Here is a 15320-nt window from a genome sequence, read left to right on the forward strand (position 1 = left end):
GCAATTTATGAAATTATTTCAGAATAAATTACAGACTGAGAGTGTAGTTCAGTGGTAGAGTGCCTAGCTGGCGTATGTGTATCCTGAGTTTGATTCTGAGCCCCAACTCTACCTCAGAAGACTAAATGACAAATATAGCACAGGTAAAGATGCACAGCACAGAATTGCAAATTGAAGATTTTTGGAACTCTTTTTTTTTTTTTCGAGACAGGGTTTCTCTGTGTAGCTTTGCGCCTTTTCCTGGAACTCATTTGGTAGCCCAGGCTGGCCTCGAACTCACAGAGATCCGCCTGGCTCTGCCTCCCGCGTGCTGGGATTAAAGGCGTGCGCCACCACCGCCCGGCGATTTTTGGAACTCTTAATTCCGAACTAGCAAGTTACAACAGGAATGCAGTGCCAGATGATAAGACAGTAAAGAGAGGACAGCTGTCCATACTGCTGATGACACACGCACGTTATTACAGTTTTCTGTCTCTGTCATCCATGCACATAATGTGTTTTGTTCATATCCACTCCCACCCCTCCCTCCGTCTCTTCCCCTGCTCCCCACTTTTCTCCTCCCAACCTCACGTGCTCGCTCTCTGCCTCTTTGTTCTTTTAAATCCAGTGTGTCCACGTAGTGCTGCAGGATGTGCAGAGGGTAGGGCCGCCTGCTAGAGCAGTGCTTCTCCACCTTGCTGACGCTGCGACCCTTGAACACAGCTCCTCCTGTTGGGATGACCCCAACCATACGATTATTTTGTTGCTCCTTCATAACTGTAATTGTGTTCCTGTTAGGAATCATAGTGTAAGTATCTGTGTTTCCTGATGGTCTTGTGTGACCCCTGTGAAAGGGTCTCTTGACCGGCAAAGGGGTTGCTAACCACAGGTTGAGAATCGCTGTAATAGAGCATAGGTAGCTTTCAGGGACCACATCTCTTAAAAAAAACTGATGCTTCCTCATCAGGTAGGGGTGAGACTTTTTTCAGACCCCATTGTCACCATGGTGGGATTTTGGCTGTCTTGAACTTGTACAGGTCTTATACAGTCACATATACTATGAGTTCATGTGTGCAACACAGCAGCACTTTATTACTGTTGTGTGTGCATGTCGTGGCTTGTATGTGGAGGTCAGGTTTGTACAACAAGCACTCTCCCACCGATCTGTTGTTTTCACTTACATGTAATTCTGTTTAGAGTGGCCGTGATTTGTCGATTTACAGTGGCTCTTTTTATTTTTTTAATGCGTTTTCTTCCCCTAAATGAATCCTGAATGCCTGGGTAATGTTCGTGTACCATTCCCTTTTGAGATGAATTTAGTTCATATACGTTTTACATGTACTCAAGTGTTTGCTGTCAATTAAGGTGGTAGACCAGGTGTTGTCGTCCAGCTAGGAAGCTACGAGCATCTTGTTTGAATTTTTCATCATTTATAAGAAGCTAAAACCTTTCTACATTTGGACCACAATATTGTCTTTTCCTTTGTGCAGTGACAGGCAGTATAAACAGACAGCTCATATTAGCATTATAATTGAATTTGCATTGTCTTAGCAGAGAGATAATCATTCATTCTCAAAGAGCATACCCCATTAGCTAAGTTAGAACTTTTCAGTTTATCTTTTGCCTACTTAGTAGGTTCAGTTCCAGAAGCTTGTCACTGAGCATCCTCTCAGGAAGTGTGCCATCAGTGTTCTGCTCTTTCCTCCCTCCCTCCCGCTCTCCCTTTCTTCTCACTATGTGGTCCTGGCTGGCCTGGAATTCATTGTGAAGGCCAGGGTGTCCGTGAACTTGTGGTAGTCCTCTTGTCCCCTGATGCTAGGATTACAGGTTTGTGCAACCACATCGGGTTCAAGAAATACATATTCTTGCTGATGGCTTTTATTTTTCTCCTTAATCTTTGAGATGAAGACTTCCTGTGTTTCCCAGGCTAATCTTGCACTCCTGCGCTCAAGAAATCTCCCCTCCTCGCCTTAGCTGCAACTGTAGGGGTGTACTATCATGCCCTACAGACTCGTGTTATTTCTTAGCTGCATAGGTTTCTATTGCTGTGATAAAATACCATGACTAAAGACAGCTTGGGGAGGAAAGGGCTTATTACAGTTTTACACACAGGTCATGGTCCATCACCAAGGCAAGTCAGGCTAGGACCTCAAGGTAAAAGTGAAGCAGAAGCCACAGAGGAATGCTGCTTACTGGCTTGCTCCTCATGGCTTACTTAGCCTGCTTTTTTTTTTTTACACATCCAGGACCACCTGCTCCATGGTGACACAGCCCACACTGGACTGAGCCCTCCCTCATCAATCACTAACCAAGGAAATCTCCACAAGCCAATCTTACGGATGCGCTTTCCCAGTTGAGGTTCCCTCTTCTCAGATAACGCTGTGTCAAGCTGACAAAATAGTCAGGACATTAGTGTTTCTAATTCTCAAAGGATTGCAAGGACAGACCGTTTTTATATGTGACCTGTCCAAAAGATTGAGGACCAAGAGTGGGACGTACTTCAGTGATCAGCTATTTGCTTAATATGTGTGAGGCCTGGGTTCAACACATACGTGCATGCTTGTGCACATGTGTGCACGCTCACAATCAGGAATTGGATAAGCTCTTTCTCCCCCCATTGTTTTTTTTTTTTGTTTGTTTGTTTGTTTTGTTTTGGAGACAGGGTTTCTCTGTGTAGTTTTGGTGCCTTTCCTGGAACTCACTTGGTAGCCCAGGCTGGCCTCGAATTCATAGAGATCTGCCTGGTTCTGCCTCCCGAGTGTTGGGATTAAAGGCGTGCACCACCACCGCCTGGCCTGTATTTTTTTTTTTATCTGTCTAATCTATAGATACCCTCTACACACACACACACACACACACACACACACACACACACACACACACACACACACACACACACACACACACACTGTACATAGCACTTAGCATTTCAATTTTGAGAGACTGAGTGGAATTACGTTTCAGATGTCCAGATCCACAGTCATGCTGTGTGGCACCAGCAGCATGCGTGTGTCAGAGTGTATAGTATAGATGTGATGTAAGCAGAGAGCCCAGAGAGGTTTAGTTGAGATAATGATGTGTGCTCTAAAAGGGGCTTCTTATAGGCAACATGGAGACACTAATAGTGGAAAATTACAAGTCTGAAATCATTCAGTCTCCAGGTTTTATAAAAGGGGGGCTCAGCAGGCAGGACAAAGTTGAGCTACCAGATAACAGAGTTAGGTCTTTGCTTGTCTACATTATTATTTAGAATATCTTAAAAATTAGGCCAGTCCCTCATAGCTTACTGCTATTCCATTTGTATACCTCATACCTCCTATTGATTGCTTTTATAGTTCTTTAGTACACAGTGGTTTATTAAAATATAAAAGGTAGTTGTATTAGGTAGAGTTTTGGAATATAAGAAGTTGTATTGGTATATGAATATACATTCCTTATTGTTACTTGAAATTAGGACCATTTTCCAGAACTCTTTAGTTTCTAATTAGGTCATATCTGCATTGGATATAAGCATACCATGTTGCTAGTTAACACAGGAGTTCATCTGCTCTGGAAAATAAATTGAGCTGAGACAATTAGGGTCAGAAGCTGAAAGCGTAATCAAAATAGGTTTGTGAAATAGACATACAAATGGGTTTGGGAATTTGCCGTGATTCAGACCTGGAGTCTTCCTTATATAGATTCATATCTTTGCACAGATGAATAAATCATTTAGAACCCAAAGTTTTTTGTTTCTTTTTCTTTTTTTATAATAAAAATTGTCTTTGAGAATTTCATACAATGTATTTTGATCATACTCACATCCCACTCCTCCCCCTAACTCCTCCCAGATTCACCTCCACCTCTCTGTCTACCTCCTCTCAATCTCATCCCCCCCCTTTTTAACAGACCCTACTGAGTCCAATTTGGGATGCCCATATCCTCATAGGTGAGGCCAGCTGCTGGAGCATGGTAGACCTACTAGGGCCACACTATTAATTAAACAGATTATATCCCATAGAAGCTATCAGTTGTCAGTAGTTCCTCAGTCAGGGTTGGGAGCTTTGAGCAGAATGGTAACTGACTTGATTCTGTGCAGACAGCCACAGCTGCTTTATGTTCATGACTGCTCCATTGGACTCCAGAGTCTTTATTGTCAACCAGACCCCCAAAATTATCCATGGCAAAGGTACAAAGTATCAATTTGTACTATAAAAGAATTAAAATGAAGTAGGCAGCCAGATTCCATTAATAATAGGACTTGTTTACTGGAATCAGTATTAAAAATATTCGTCTTTCATAGGCAGTAGTTTTCTAGAGGGGGGTGTAGACCTTTGATTATTGAAGTACTCCTATGGTAATGTGTTCAGTTAGACGTTAGGTTCAGCTCACACTTGAGTGTGTGCATCAGGTTTACAGGCAGTGAATGAATCAGCATAGCATTCAGATAGCACACTTAACAAATGGATGAATCTACTATGGAAGAAATTGAGGAATCTTTAAGACCGTGGGCTGCATTCTAGTTCTCTCTAGCTGGAACATTCCTGTAGAATTGTGAAGATTTTAGGAGGCTGGGAACATAAACTGTCTTAGATTAGTAGTGTTGAACACTTTGGGGCCGAGGATGTAGGTCGGTTAGTAGAATGGTCGCCTAGCGTGTGAGAGGCCCTGAGGTCCTGCAGCATCACATAACCGAGAGTGGCGGCGCACACGTGTCATTCAGCCTTCAGGAGGTGGGGCCGATCAGTTCCTCGTCTTCTGCCTTCTCAGTTCAAAGCCAGCTTGGGCTCCTTGAGACCATGCCTCAAAAATAAAAGCACCTCTTTTCTTCCTGCTTTACAGCCTTTGACCGTAGATCACAAATTTACACTAATGGTGAACTTTTTTAAAACTTGTTTTACCTTAAAAAAAAAGATTGATTGATTGATTTATGTGTATGAGTATCTGCATGTACACCTTTATTCGAGAAGAGGGCATCAGATCCTACTGTAGATGGTTGTGCACCACCATGTGGTTGCTGGGAATTGAACTCAGGACCTCTGGAAGAGCAGCTGCTCTTAATGCTGAGCCATCTCTCCATCTCTTGTTTACCTTTTAAGGCTACAAAATAACTAAATCCCTAAATCTAGAACTTGAATGGTTTAGCAGTCCCCCTTTCCTCCTCATGGGTGACACTTATGTTACCTGCTCTACAATCTTTCTTGAATCCATTTGTCAAAGGAAAACTAATTCCCTAAACTCTTAAGAGATAAAACTTAAGTGTAAATAGTTTGTTTTGCTGTTAATCTCCCACTTAGTATCATTGGCCTGTGATGCTCTGTTTTTCTTCTAGTCTTGTGTCCTTAGTGATATTCGGGGAGATGGTTTCCAGTGTAATGTGACTCTTATACTTGGGGGGATGTAATGACCCTTCTTTAGTTCTCACTTTTCCACAAGCCAGGTGAAGTTAGCTATAATGGGGGTGAGCTCTGGAACCAGCAGTTTGTATGTTACACTTGAGAATGTGATTTTAGTAGGGGCTTTGGTAGTTCCAGAGAAGACTGAAATCATCATTATGAGATTTTTTTTTTTCCAAGTTACTCTATTGCCACAGGTATTTTAGCAGAGAGGTTAAAGACTGTTACTGGTCTTTCATAACCTTCTATAGCCATGTATTTGTCTTGACCTAAAATAAGCTTTACTCCATTGTTGCTGTATGTGTGTCCGTCCTGATACCTAGTACATAGTCTTTGCACATAATTAAAAGACTAGATCCCTCAAAGGTTTTTTGTTTTGTTGTTGGGTTTGCCTTTTAGTTATGGGAAAGCAGGGTTACAGATTTGACTCATATCCATGTTCATACCAGTTTATTTGCAAACTTGGTTGCGTGTATTTATTGAGGAATTATAACCTTTTAATTCCCTGGGAGTCCTGCTAGTAGAGATCATTCAATTCCAGCTTAAGAACTTAATTTATTTCCACAAAGCTAAGATGTTCGAGGCAGGTAGAACCATATCAGACCTAAATTATTTTAACATTTGATCCAAGATGGAGATTGGGACATAGAGAATAGCTTTAGAGATTTTATAATCATTTTAGTAGCACATTCTACAGAAGCCTACTATGCTGAGAACCTTCCAGAACAAACAACCATTAATAAAGGTAAATTTGTGCTGCCATCTAAAACATACGGTATGTCTTTAGAGATACAGCTTGTTTCTACTTTACTCAATAGCATGCTTGACTGATTAAGTCTCTTTCTTACTGTGTGTATTGTTGTCTGTATCATTCTAAAGTTTGTCTCTGTACTGTGGCATCTTAGGTAGAAGTCAGTGCCACACTGTAGCTTACAGATTTAAGTCTGAGTTGTGGTGTTTATCTCAATAAAATACTTTATTGAGCTGACATTCCTATAATCCCTTCTACTTCAGAGGCCAGTATGGGCAGATTGTAAGCTTAAGGCTAGTCTAGACAGTTTAGTAAGAGCCCGTCTGAAACACACACACACACACACACACACACACACACACACACGAACAAAACAAAAATACCCCGCATGTGTATACACATAAAAGTGCACACACACACACACACAAATCCCAAACATGCACACATACACAAAAAAACCAAACTCCCATCCCCCTACATACACTAAGAAAAAACAGAACAACCCAAAATTGAAATACACACATAAAACTAAAACATTATTTGAGAAACTTTTTCATATTTCTATTTTGTTTACATTCACAGCAAATATATCTTCTTCTAAATCCACAGAAATAGGTACTTTGGTATGAAACATAAAAGATACCAATTTTTCATTTGCTTTTGTCTTTGATATGTTCTTTTTCATTGAAGGGTATAGTCATGCCAGTTAGCATATGTCTTTAATTTTAGCACTTAGGATCTGGAGGCAGGAAGATGATTTCAAAATCAGCTCTGGCTACTCAGCAAGGTTGAGACCAGTTTGGGCTGCATGAACCCTGTCTCCAAAAATTGTCATATTTTGGGGTGTGTGTGTGTGTGTGTGTGTGTGTTGTTTATGCTCTCAGAGGTCAGAAAAGGGCACCTGGTCCCCTGGAGCTGGAATTACATAAGTTGTGAACCACCCAACATGGGTGCTGTGGCTAGAACTATGATCCTCTACAAGAATACTTCATCTCTGAGCCATTTTTCCAGCCCCTGTTTTGTCTTGTTTTGATAGAGGGTCTTGCCATGTAGCCCAGGCTGACTGCATACTCAAAATCTGCCATGCTCTTTGCCTATTGTTGCTGGGAATTGAGCCTAGGCCTGTATACGTGCTTCCCCCCCTTCCTTTAAATTAATAAACCATGCCCAGGGTTAGGAAAATACTGTGCCATTGACCTATATCACCAACCCATGATTTATTTTTAAAATCTAGTTTATTTCAGCATGTATATAATCCATGAATTCTCCTCACATAATAGACTTCATTTGGTCTTTATCGGTGGAAATTTTATTAGCACTACATCAGCCTTAACGTGAATTATTTGTGGAACATTTGGCCAGTGTTTTCTGAGTTTTTTCTTTACAAGCTTTCACAGCTCTTAGGAGTTGTCACTAGTCTGAAGATTCTTTTTGAAAGTAACTAGTCCTCAAATTCCTCGGATACATTTTTGTGAAATCAGTTTTGTAAAGTAAGTCATGGACCCTATAGTTAGGTACTATCTAAATATAATATGCTGAGGGACCAGAAGGGATTACAGAATAATTCTTTGGGTTTTAAATGACCTTGCATATGTATGTATACTTTCTGAAAACTAGTTTTCTGAAGGAACATTAGCAGCATTAAGTGTCTGTTGATTGACTTGAAAGTTGTATCTCATTGTTGGAGAGTTGTCGCATAGACTAAAATCATGTGATATATTATTTTGTGTAAAGTGGCATGACTGTTTAAGTATTGCTTTTAGACAAACTCTCTTAAGATGTATCCTAAATATGTGCTACCTTATCATATCAATTTCTTGTTTTAAATTGAACTAATATACTAATCATATATTTTAAAGTTTTTACAAACTTATTTCCTTGAAAGAATAAAGGTTGGTTTGATTGTCACTATATAATCGAACACAAATTTTTATCTGTAATGATTGAGAGAGGCAAGTCAGATCAGCCATGTTCTTGCTACTTGATGTTATTTCTACATGAGATTAACTTGTAGATGACTTACACATGCTTAACTTTTTAATTCTCTTTTTTCTCCTTTTCTTAAAGATGATACTTGTTGATGCCACTGTTATCATCCTCGTAGCAGAAGATAGTCCTACTGAGAAAATGAGCACTTTGATCATTCAGTCTTTGAACTTTAACCTTTGACTGGAAGTGACCTATAGGCAATGAAGACTACTTCCTTTTACTGCATTTTTACTCGTGTGCATTCTGGGCGCATGTTGATCGCTGGCTCAGTCCAGGCAACTGACATGCTTTTATATTAGTCATACAGTATTAATGCAGGTGTCAGGAAATGTCAAATATAATTCCATTTTTTATTTTTATTTTTTTAAGCTTTTGGAAAAGTTCCAGGTCCTCATGTATTGTGCAATAACAGTGACTTCCTCGGTGGTTTGGGGACGTTCATTGCCGGCAATGGACGTTGATACAGGAAGAGTTTTCTTAACTCCTGCCACTTGGTGATTAATGCATGATAGGGCCTATGAAATGAATTTATCGGTTATTGTGGGATTATAAGGAAAGTGAGGGATCCAACATTACATTGAAAGTCACCCCAACGTTTATATTTGGATTCTATGCACTGTGATCCTAAGGCTAACAGCATGAAATAACATGCATCTTTAAAGGACCGTAAGAAAGATCATTGCGTATTTATTTAATTGTTTATATCTGCTGTCAAATTGTTTTGACATGGAAAGTTTTCAAGGAACATTGGCAGAGAGGTACAATATGTTATCCCTATGGTGAAAATAAATTCATTTGTTGTACATAGTCCTCAATCTCTGAAGTAAAGGTGTGAATAATATAGGGTGTGAATGGTTTAACCAAGACTTTATTTTGGAAGTAAAAAAAAAAAAACCGGCAGTGATGCTTAAGTTACCGCCATCCATTATTTGGGCCTGTTAGTTTTCCCCAGTATGTTACACTCTGTTACTTCCTGCTAGCCATCAGCATGAGCCCTATGCCTAAACACTATTTCTTTATTTATGTTTGGAATCCATGAACATTTTTGTTTGTAATCTTGTTTCTTTTGTTACATTTTAAGTTGTTTGAATGTTACAGTACTTTAATTGAAAGACTTTTGTCAAGTTTTTTTCTTGTAAATTTTCTTTACTTGTATCATCTTGTCCTTCAATCCTGTACCCTAAAATGAGAAATACATTTTTGACAGAGGCTTAATGTTTTAACAAAAGAGTGTGGACATTTTTATTTTAAGATTTTGGCAAAAGAACACTATAAAATGATAGGTTTGCTTATTTGTTTCACACAACCCTACAGGTTTTCTTGGAAGAATTTGTTTGTTGAAAAGATTTTGCTTACAGCTAGATGAAGTTTTTCTGTCTGTCTGTCTGTCTGTCCCTGTCTGTCTGTCTATCTATCTATCTTTATCTAATCTATAATACAGTTGTTGGAAAGGTTCCATTCTAAGTACCATGTACCATGTAAGTTAATGATGCTACAACTAGGTCTTTTTAAGAAGCAATTAATGTATTTTATAAATTACCTTTTCACATATGCAAGATCTGTTTCTATGACAATGTCATTTTTACTAATGCCTTACTGTTGCACTCTTTTTGAATATCCTTCCGTGACTATATTAATTAATTTGGGCTTAAAAATGAAAGCCAATTGGCTGAAAGGTCTGACATATGTACCCCCATAAAATCATCCAATTGATAATTGGTAAAGAATATTTTAAAAATTGTTTTTAATCTCTGTGTAGATGACATTTTGTAGCTTTGTACATGTTGTTAATTAAGGGCATATAATTTTACACTCTAAAAGTATAACTGCTGAACTCAGGGGTGGGTAGACTTCAAAAATATGTCTGCTGTAGAAATAACTTGAAAAAAAATTAAAACCATGGCCAGCCACCAAATTGTGGACACTGTTTATACTGCTAGGTAGCAATGATCATTTTTTAAAGATTATAAACATTTTCTTCTCTCTTGACTGGGTATACATAAGTTCTCACAGTGATCATTATTAGTTTTATTAGTTGGCCTATTTAATACAAAAAAATCTATAACTTCTTAGTTTTCACTGCTTTTAATGTGAAAATTACAGCTGTAAATGAGGTGTTCCCATGTTTTCTGTTACTGCTCTAAAATGCTAATTAATGTCATCTTTTTCAGGGTGGGGTGGGGCAGTACAGGGGAATAATACCCTGTGTTCATAGTCGTAACTAAAATCCTTTCATAAGTGACCTGTGACGTTTATTCACCAAAGGAATTAATACACCAGGTCAAGCATTCAGTGCTATAGTGTAGAGTAATAGCTTCAGTTGCGTTTTTATAACTGTTTTAATATACCTCTGTATATACAGATACTATAAACTAGATTAAAATGAAATGGGGGGAACCAAACAATTTTAGTTCATTTTTGATTCCAAGTGAAGAAAATAAGAACTATTAATAATTCATAATCAGATTAACATTACTCCCTTGAATTTAGGAGTCACTGAAAATTCTTTAACACTTGCATATAATTATTTTACATTATTAAAAGACGTAAGATGTGTATGTGGTTCATTGTTCAGTTGAAGGCAAGTTGTGGCTTTCAATAAAACAAATATTTTGCTGTAACATATTATTGAAAGAGAATCAGAATTACAAGAAATTTATGTGAAATTTGCTGAGTTCATTCCTTCCTCCTGCATCCCCATCACTGAGTACTAGCTTGCAACATTATATTTTACACTTAGAAGCTATGTCTATCTGTCTCTCTCTCTCTCACATTTATTTCAGGCCATTCTCCTGTTTTGCCAGTTTGTTTTAAAGATGTGATACTTGCAGTCCCTTCTTTTTGCAGTTAAGAACTTGGCACCCTTATGAGTATAGACAAATGCTATAGGTTATGGAGAAAGGTTATTTTCAGGTTTGTGGGAAAATTTTGTAAAGACAGATTTTGTGGCTGTTCTCTTCAGGAGTTAATATTTACTTCTATCTGTCGAACGTATAATGTGTAATTATCTCTTTAGCCAGCAGGGAAATAAAGCATTTTTAAGCCCTAGGAGAAAGGGATGATAGCTTATATGTAGTCCACAGTCCAACTGGAGAAGGATGGTAATTATGTTGCTTTGAGTTGATATATGTAGGTATTTGTTAGGAAGTAACTAGGGTGGTTTACTATTTTCTCCTTCTGATTTTAAATATACGCAAATACACACATATATATATATCATTAATTACCTTCAATGGTTAATAACTTCTTGAGTTTCTAAAACATATCTAGTGACTGGTTTGTTCAAGCAAAGATAAATTGACAGTAATGAAAATGATTAGTAATATGAAAATGGTGTGTAAATATGTTATTTCTAGTAATGAAGTCCTTTTTTAAAAAGCCTATTGTTTTTGAGAACTGCGATATTTAAAACTTGTTAAAACTTCTTAGAAGTAGAGAAGAAGAGGAGGTACTGTGTTTTCAAAAGTTTTTTGTTGTTTTTTTTTTTTTAATAAAAAAATTCAGTGTCACTAGGTCTCAGCTTTCATGGTTACTGCTGCTTATATTTCTCATTTTTATTAGTTTTTTTTTAATATATCTTTGTTGAAAACCTAAAAGTTTATAATTATGTTTAATTGTATATGCCTGTAAATTGATTTTCAAAAAGTACCTTTCTGAAGATTCATTATCAATCTGCAGGTCTGAGGGTGTCACTCAGTGGCAGCTGCCCTGGAGAGGCCCTGAGCCCCATTTGTACCACCACAGAGCCCACCAGTCAGCCACAGAGCCCACCAGTCAGCCAGCCACAGAGCCCACCAGTCAGCCACAGAGCCCACCAGTCAGCCAGCCACAGAACTCACCAGTCAGTCAGTCACAGAGCCCACCAGTCAGTCAGCCACAGAGCCCACCAGTCAGCCAGCCACAGAGCCCACCAGTCAGCCAGCCACAGAGCCCACCAGTCAGCCAGCCACAGAACCCACCAGTCAGCCACAGAGCCCACCAGTCAGCCAGCCACAGAGCCCACCAGTCAGCCACAGAGCCCACCAGTCAGCCGCAGAGCCCACCAGTCAACCAGCCACAGAGCCCACCAGTCAGCCAGCCACAGAGCTCACCAGTCAGTCAGTCACAGAGCCCACCAGTCAGCCAGCCACCTCCCAGTTGGGTATTGCGCCAGAACCTCTAATGCCTTGGCATAGTTGGCATCTTCGAAGGTGTCTTGCAGCAGCTCTCCCAACCTTGTTGTTGACCTTCGGTCTTAGCCTCCCTGTCTGTCATCTCCTTACCCTTCTTCTCACAGATACTCCATGTCTTCCAGTTTCCTTTTCTGACTCAGAAGTTAGGTTTTTGTTTTTTTTTTTTAAAGTTAGGGAATCTAGAGAAGGAAGATAGTTAAAATTACATCTGAAAAATTTTAAGAAATTAAATACTTTCTATAAATAAAACACATGCCATTTTTTTGTACCTAACTTGATTTCATCAGCAGGTTGCTAAATGTGTTGAGTAATTGACAGAAAAGCTGTGAGCTGTGGTTGAATTTCTCAGTAATGGCATGGAGGGTTTCTACTTGTTTCCTTGTAGATAGAGACGCTTCCAGAGTCTATTTCTCACGTTAGTTAAGTTGTTTTTACATTTAAATGTGGTGTTATTTTACTGAAATCATTTGTGGGTGACTCCTTTCTCAGCATAAATTGTTGATTAACTCAAAGACAGGGTTTTAGGCATCCTTCTCTTTAGAGGCGTAGCCATCAGTCTGACTCTGTCAGACTTGGCTCTCTGCTGGTACTGTGATCTGCTAAGTGAGGTAATAGTTGTAATTTCAGTTCTCAGACTTCTTATTGATACTTACATTGGCTGTTCGTCTCTGAGGGATGATAAGATTGTCTTAAAAACTTCTGTCAGTAAAGTTGTGTTTGGCTGCTTTGATTGTGTGAACGGAGGCCCGAGTGGCGAGAGTCTCTCCAGCCCTTGGATCTCCACTGCACGTGTGAAGAGCTGGCGGGGAAGGCGAGTCAACTCTGGCTCTCTTTGGGCAGGCACACAGCCTGGGCTTTCAAGACTAGTTGATGCAATCATGTAAGTTGTTTTCTCAAAGACAAACCATACTGAAAACTCTTTCTGGACTGTCTGTGACACATGACTTGTCATAGTCTCTGGTCTGTGGAAAGACTGAAAACGCCACTGTCTTAAAGCCTGAAAGAGGACTGAGATTTTTATCAGATGCCGCGAAGGTGCAAATGTCTTCATAACAACAGCACATTCAAATAAATGCAAATTGTCAGGCACATAGTAAAGATTTATTTGAGTGGAATTAATTACGTAGTAGTCAAGAATTAAGTACATGTTCAGGTCAAATTGGATTTTTTAATTTTATTGCTGCCGTAATTCATTTGATTCACAATATATATTGTGCATTTGATTAGGAATGGAAGATCATGCTTGAGGATTTGAATAGGGTGGGTATATATATTTTATAAATACAAATTGCAAAAGTATGTAAAGTAACTACTTTTTAAATAGAATGTAAATGTTAAGACAGACAAATTTGTTATCTATTTTTCAATACATGTACAAACTTTTTGTTAGTTGAACATAGGTTACTTTGTGTGCTTTATGGAACTGAGTAACTTTTAATAATAAAGCAGCTGTCATTTGCTCTCCCCATCCCCGTATACTTGAATACTAAATTGGATAAGTACTAAGAGTTCTATAGTTTATAATAATGTACAGTTTAATTTGTATAGTGATTCTTGTATATAAAAGCCTACTATTTAAAAGATGATGGAAACAAATAGCATCTATTTCCAAAATGAGTGCACGGCATGAAGGGTATCACTAAAGTTGCTTGTCCATAGATGGTCAATATTCAGTGTGTGTGTGTGTGGGGGGGGGGGGGTACTTTATGTTTCAGTTAAGCAAATCCTGGCCAGGTATTATGCCCGTGCCTGTGACCCCAGCTACTCTGCAAACACTTGAAGATTATCATCTATAATTCAGGACAGCCTGGTAATTTAATAAGACCTCCCCAAAATTGAAAAGGACTGGAGATGTAGCTCAGCACTGTCTCCTGCCTAGCCTCAGTCCCTAATCCTGAAACTGAACAAAACATAAATCTTACTAAAGAGTGGCAGGGCAAACTAGGTGTGGTGTCGCATGCCTTTAACCCCAGCACTTATAAGGCAGGTGGATCTCTGTGAGTTTGAGGTTAGCCTGGTCTACGTAGTTCCAGGACAGCCGGGGGTGGGGGATTAGAAATTGAGACCTGGACACTTTGAGTTACCATGACTCTGACATTGCTTAACTTAGAAGTGTTATGGTTAAGGGCACAATAGAAAGAATTCTGGATGCTTTTCTGAGTGTACAACTGGTCAGCTAAGATGATTCTTGAAGCTACAGGAAGAGAGAAGGAATGAGCAGAAGGTTTGTTTCTGCATCTGACTCCAGGCAGCGAGTGTGCTTGAACTGTTCTTTTCCTCAAGGGACCTGCTTGTCTGCAGAGCACCTTAGTCATCTTCTATCAGCATGCTGCTGTTCCAGCCCTTAACTAGATAAGCAGATGGTTGGAGAAATGCAGCAGCTTGCTCTTCCTTTGCCATTCTCCACAATCCTTAGAGTAGATTCTGCTTCTCATAGGAGGTCTGACTTCCTCCACTAGTTTAGACTGCTGTGAATCTGTGTGCGTCTAACTATTGGAGTCCCTCCCCCAACGCAGTGCATTCAGACAGAGGTAGCGTGCAGTCCAATGAAAACACAACTGAATTGAAAGGTCAGGTGGCCGGGCGGTGGTGGCGCACGCCTTTAATCCCAGCACTCGGGAGGCAGAGCCAGGCGGATCTCTGTGAGTTCGAGGCCAGTCTGGGCTACCAAGTGAGTTCCAGGGAAGGCGCAAAGCTACACAGAGAAACCCTGTCTCGAAAAACCAAAAAAAAAAAAAAAAAAAGAAAGGTCAGGTGATAGTGGTGTGCACTTCACTAGTGAAGGCCAGAACCACAGTTTTCTACTTCTGCCTGCAGTGTTGTATTTCTGCCCTGGTGGAAATCCCCAGAGAGTTTTTTGATTGGTTATGTTATTTTAAAAAGTATGGTTGGATTAGTGCAAGGCGCATACATGGGACAATCTGTGTGTCTTATTCAGGAAGGGACACCAGTAATTCTCCTTAGGAAAAGGAGAGTAAAAATCCAGGATAGAAAGCACCTTTTCATGTCTACCTCACATTTGAGGACACTGTAGGTGACCATGTATCATTGGGC

The 15320-nt window shown here is 39.5% G+C and overlaps 1 protein-coding gene across 3 annotated transcripts in view; it reads left to right on the forward strand.

The window, feature by feature from the left end:
- Window positions 1-13734, forward strand: part of Ube2w (ubiquitin conjugating enzyme E2 W) — a 55975-nt gene extending 42241 nt beyond the window's left edge. For 2 of the 3 annotated variants that reach the window (XM_052715076.1, XM_052715078.1), the window contains exon 6: window positions 2226-6743. In XM_052715076.1, coding sequence (XP_052571036.1) covers window positions 2226-2245 — 20 coding nt within the window. In that variant the 3' untranslated portion in view covers window positions 2246-6743. Of the gene's footprint in view, window positions 1-2225; window positions 6744-8172 lie in introns of those variants that run through there. The other variant, XM_052715077.1, reaches the window with a different exon arrangement.
- Window positions 13735-15320: the final 1586 nt, after the last annotated feature.

The sequence above is a fragment of the Peromyscus californicus genome, unplaced genomic scaffold, assembly GCF_007827085.1.
Source record: "Peromyscus californicus insignis strain IS unplaced genomic scaffold, ASM782708v3 Scaffold_5__1_contigs__length_169319896, whole genome shotgun sequence".
Taxonomy (NCBI): domain Eukaryota; kingdom Metazoa; phylum Chordata; class Mammalia; order Rodentia; family Cricetidae; genus Peromyscus; species Peromyscus californicus.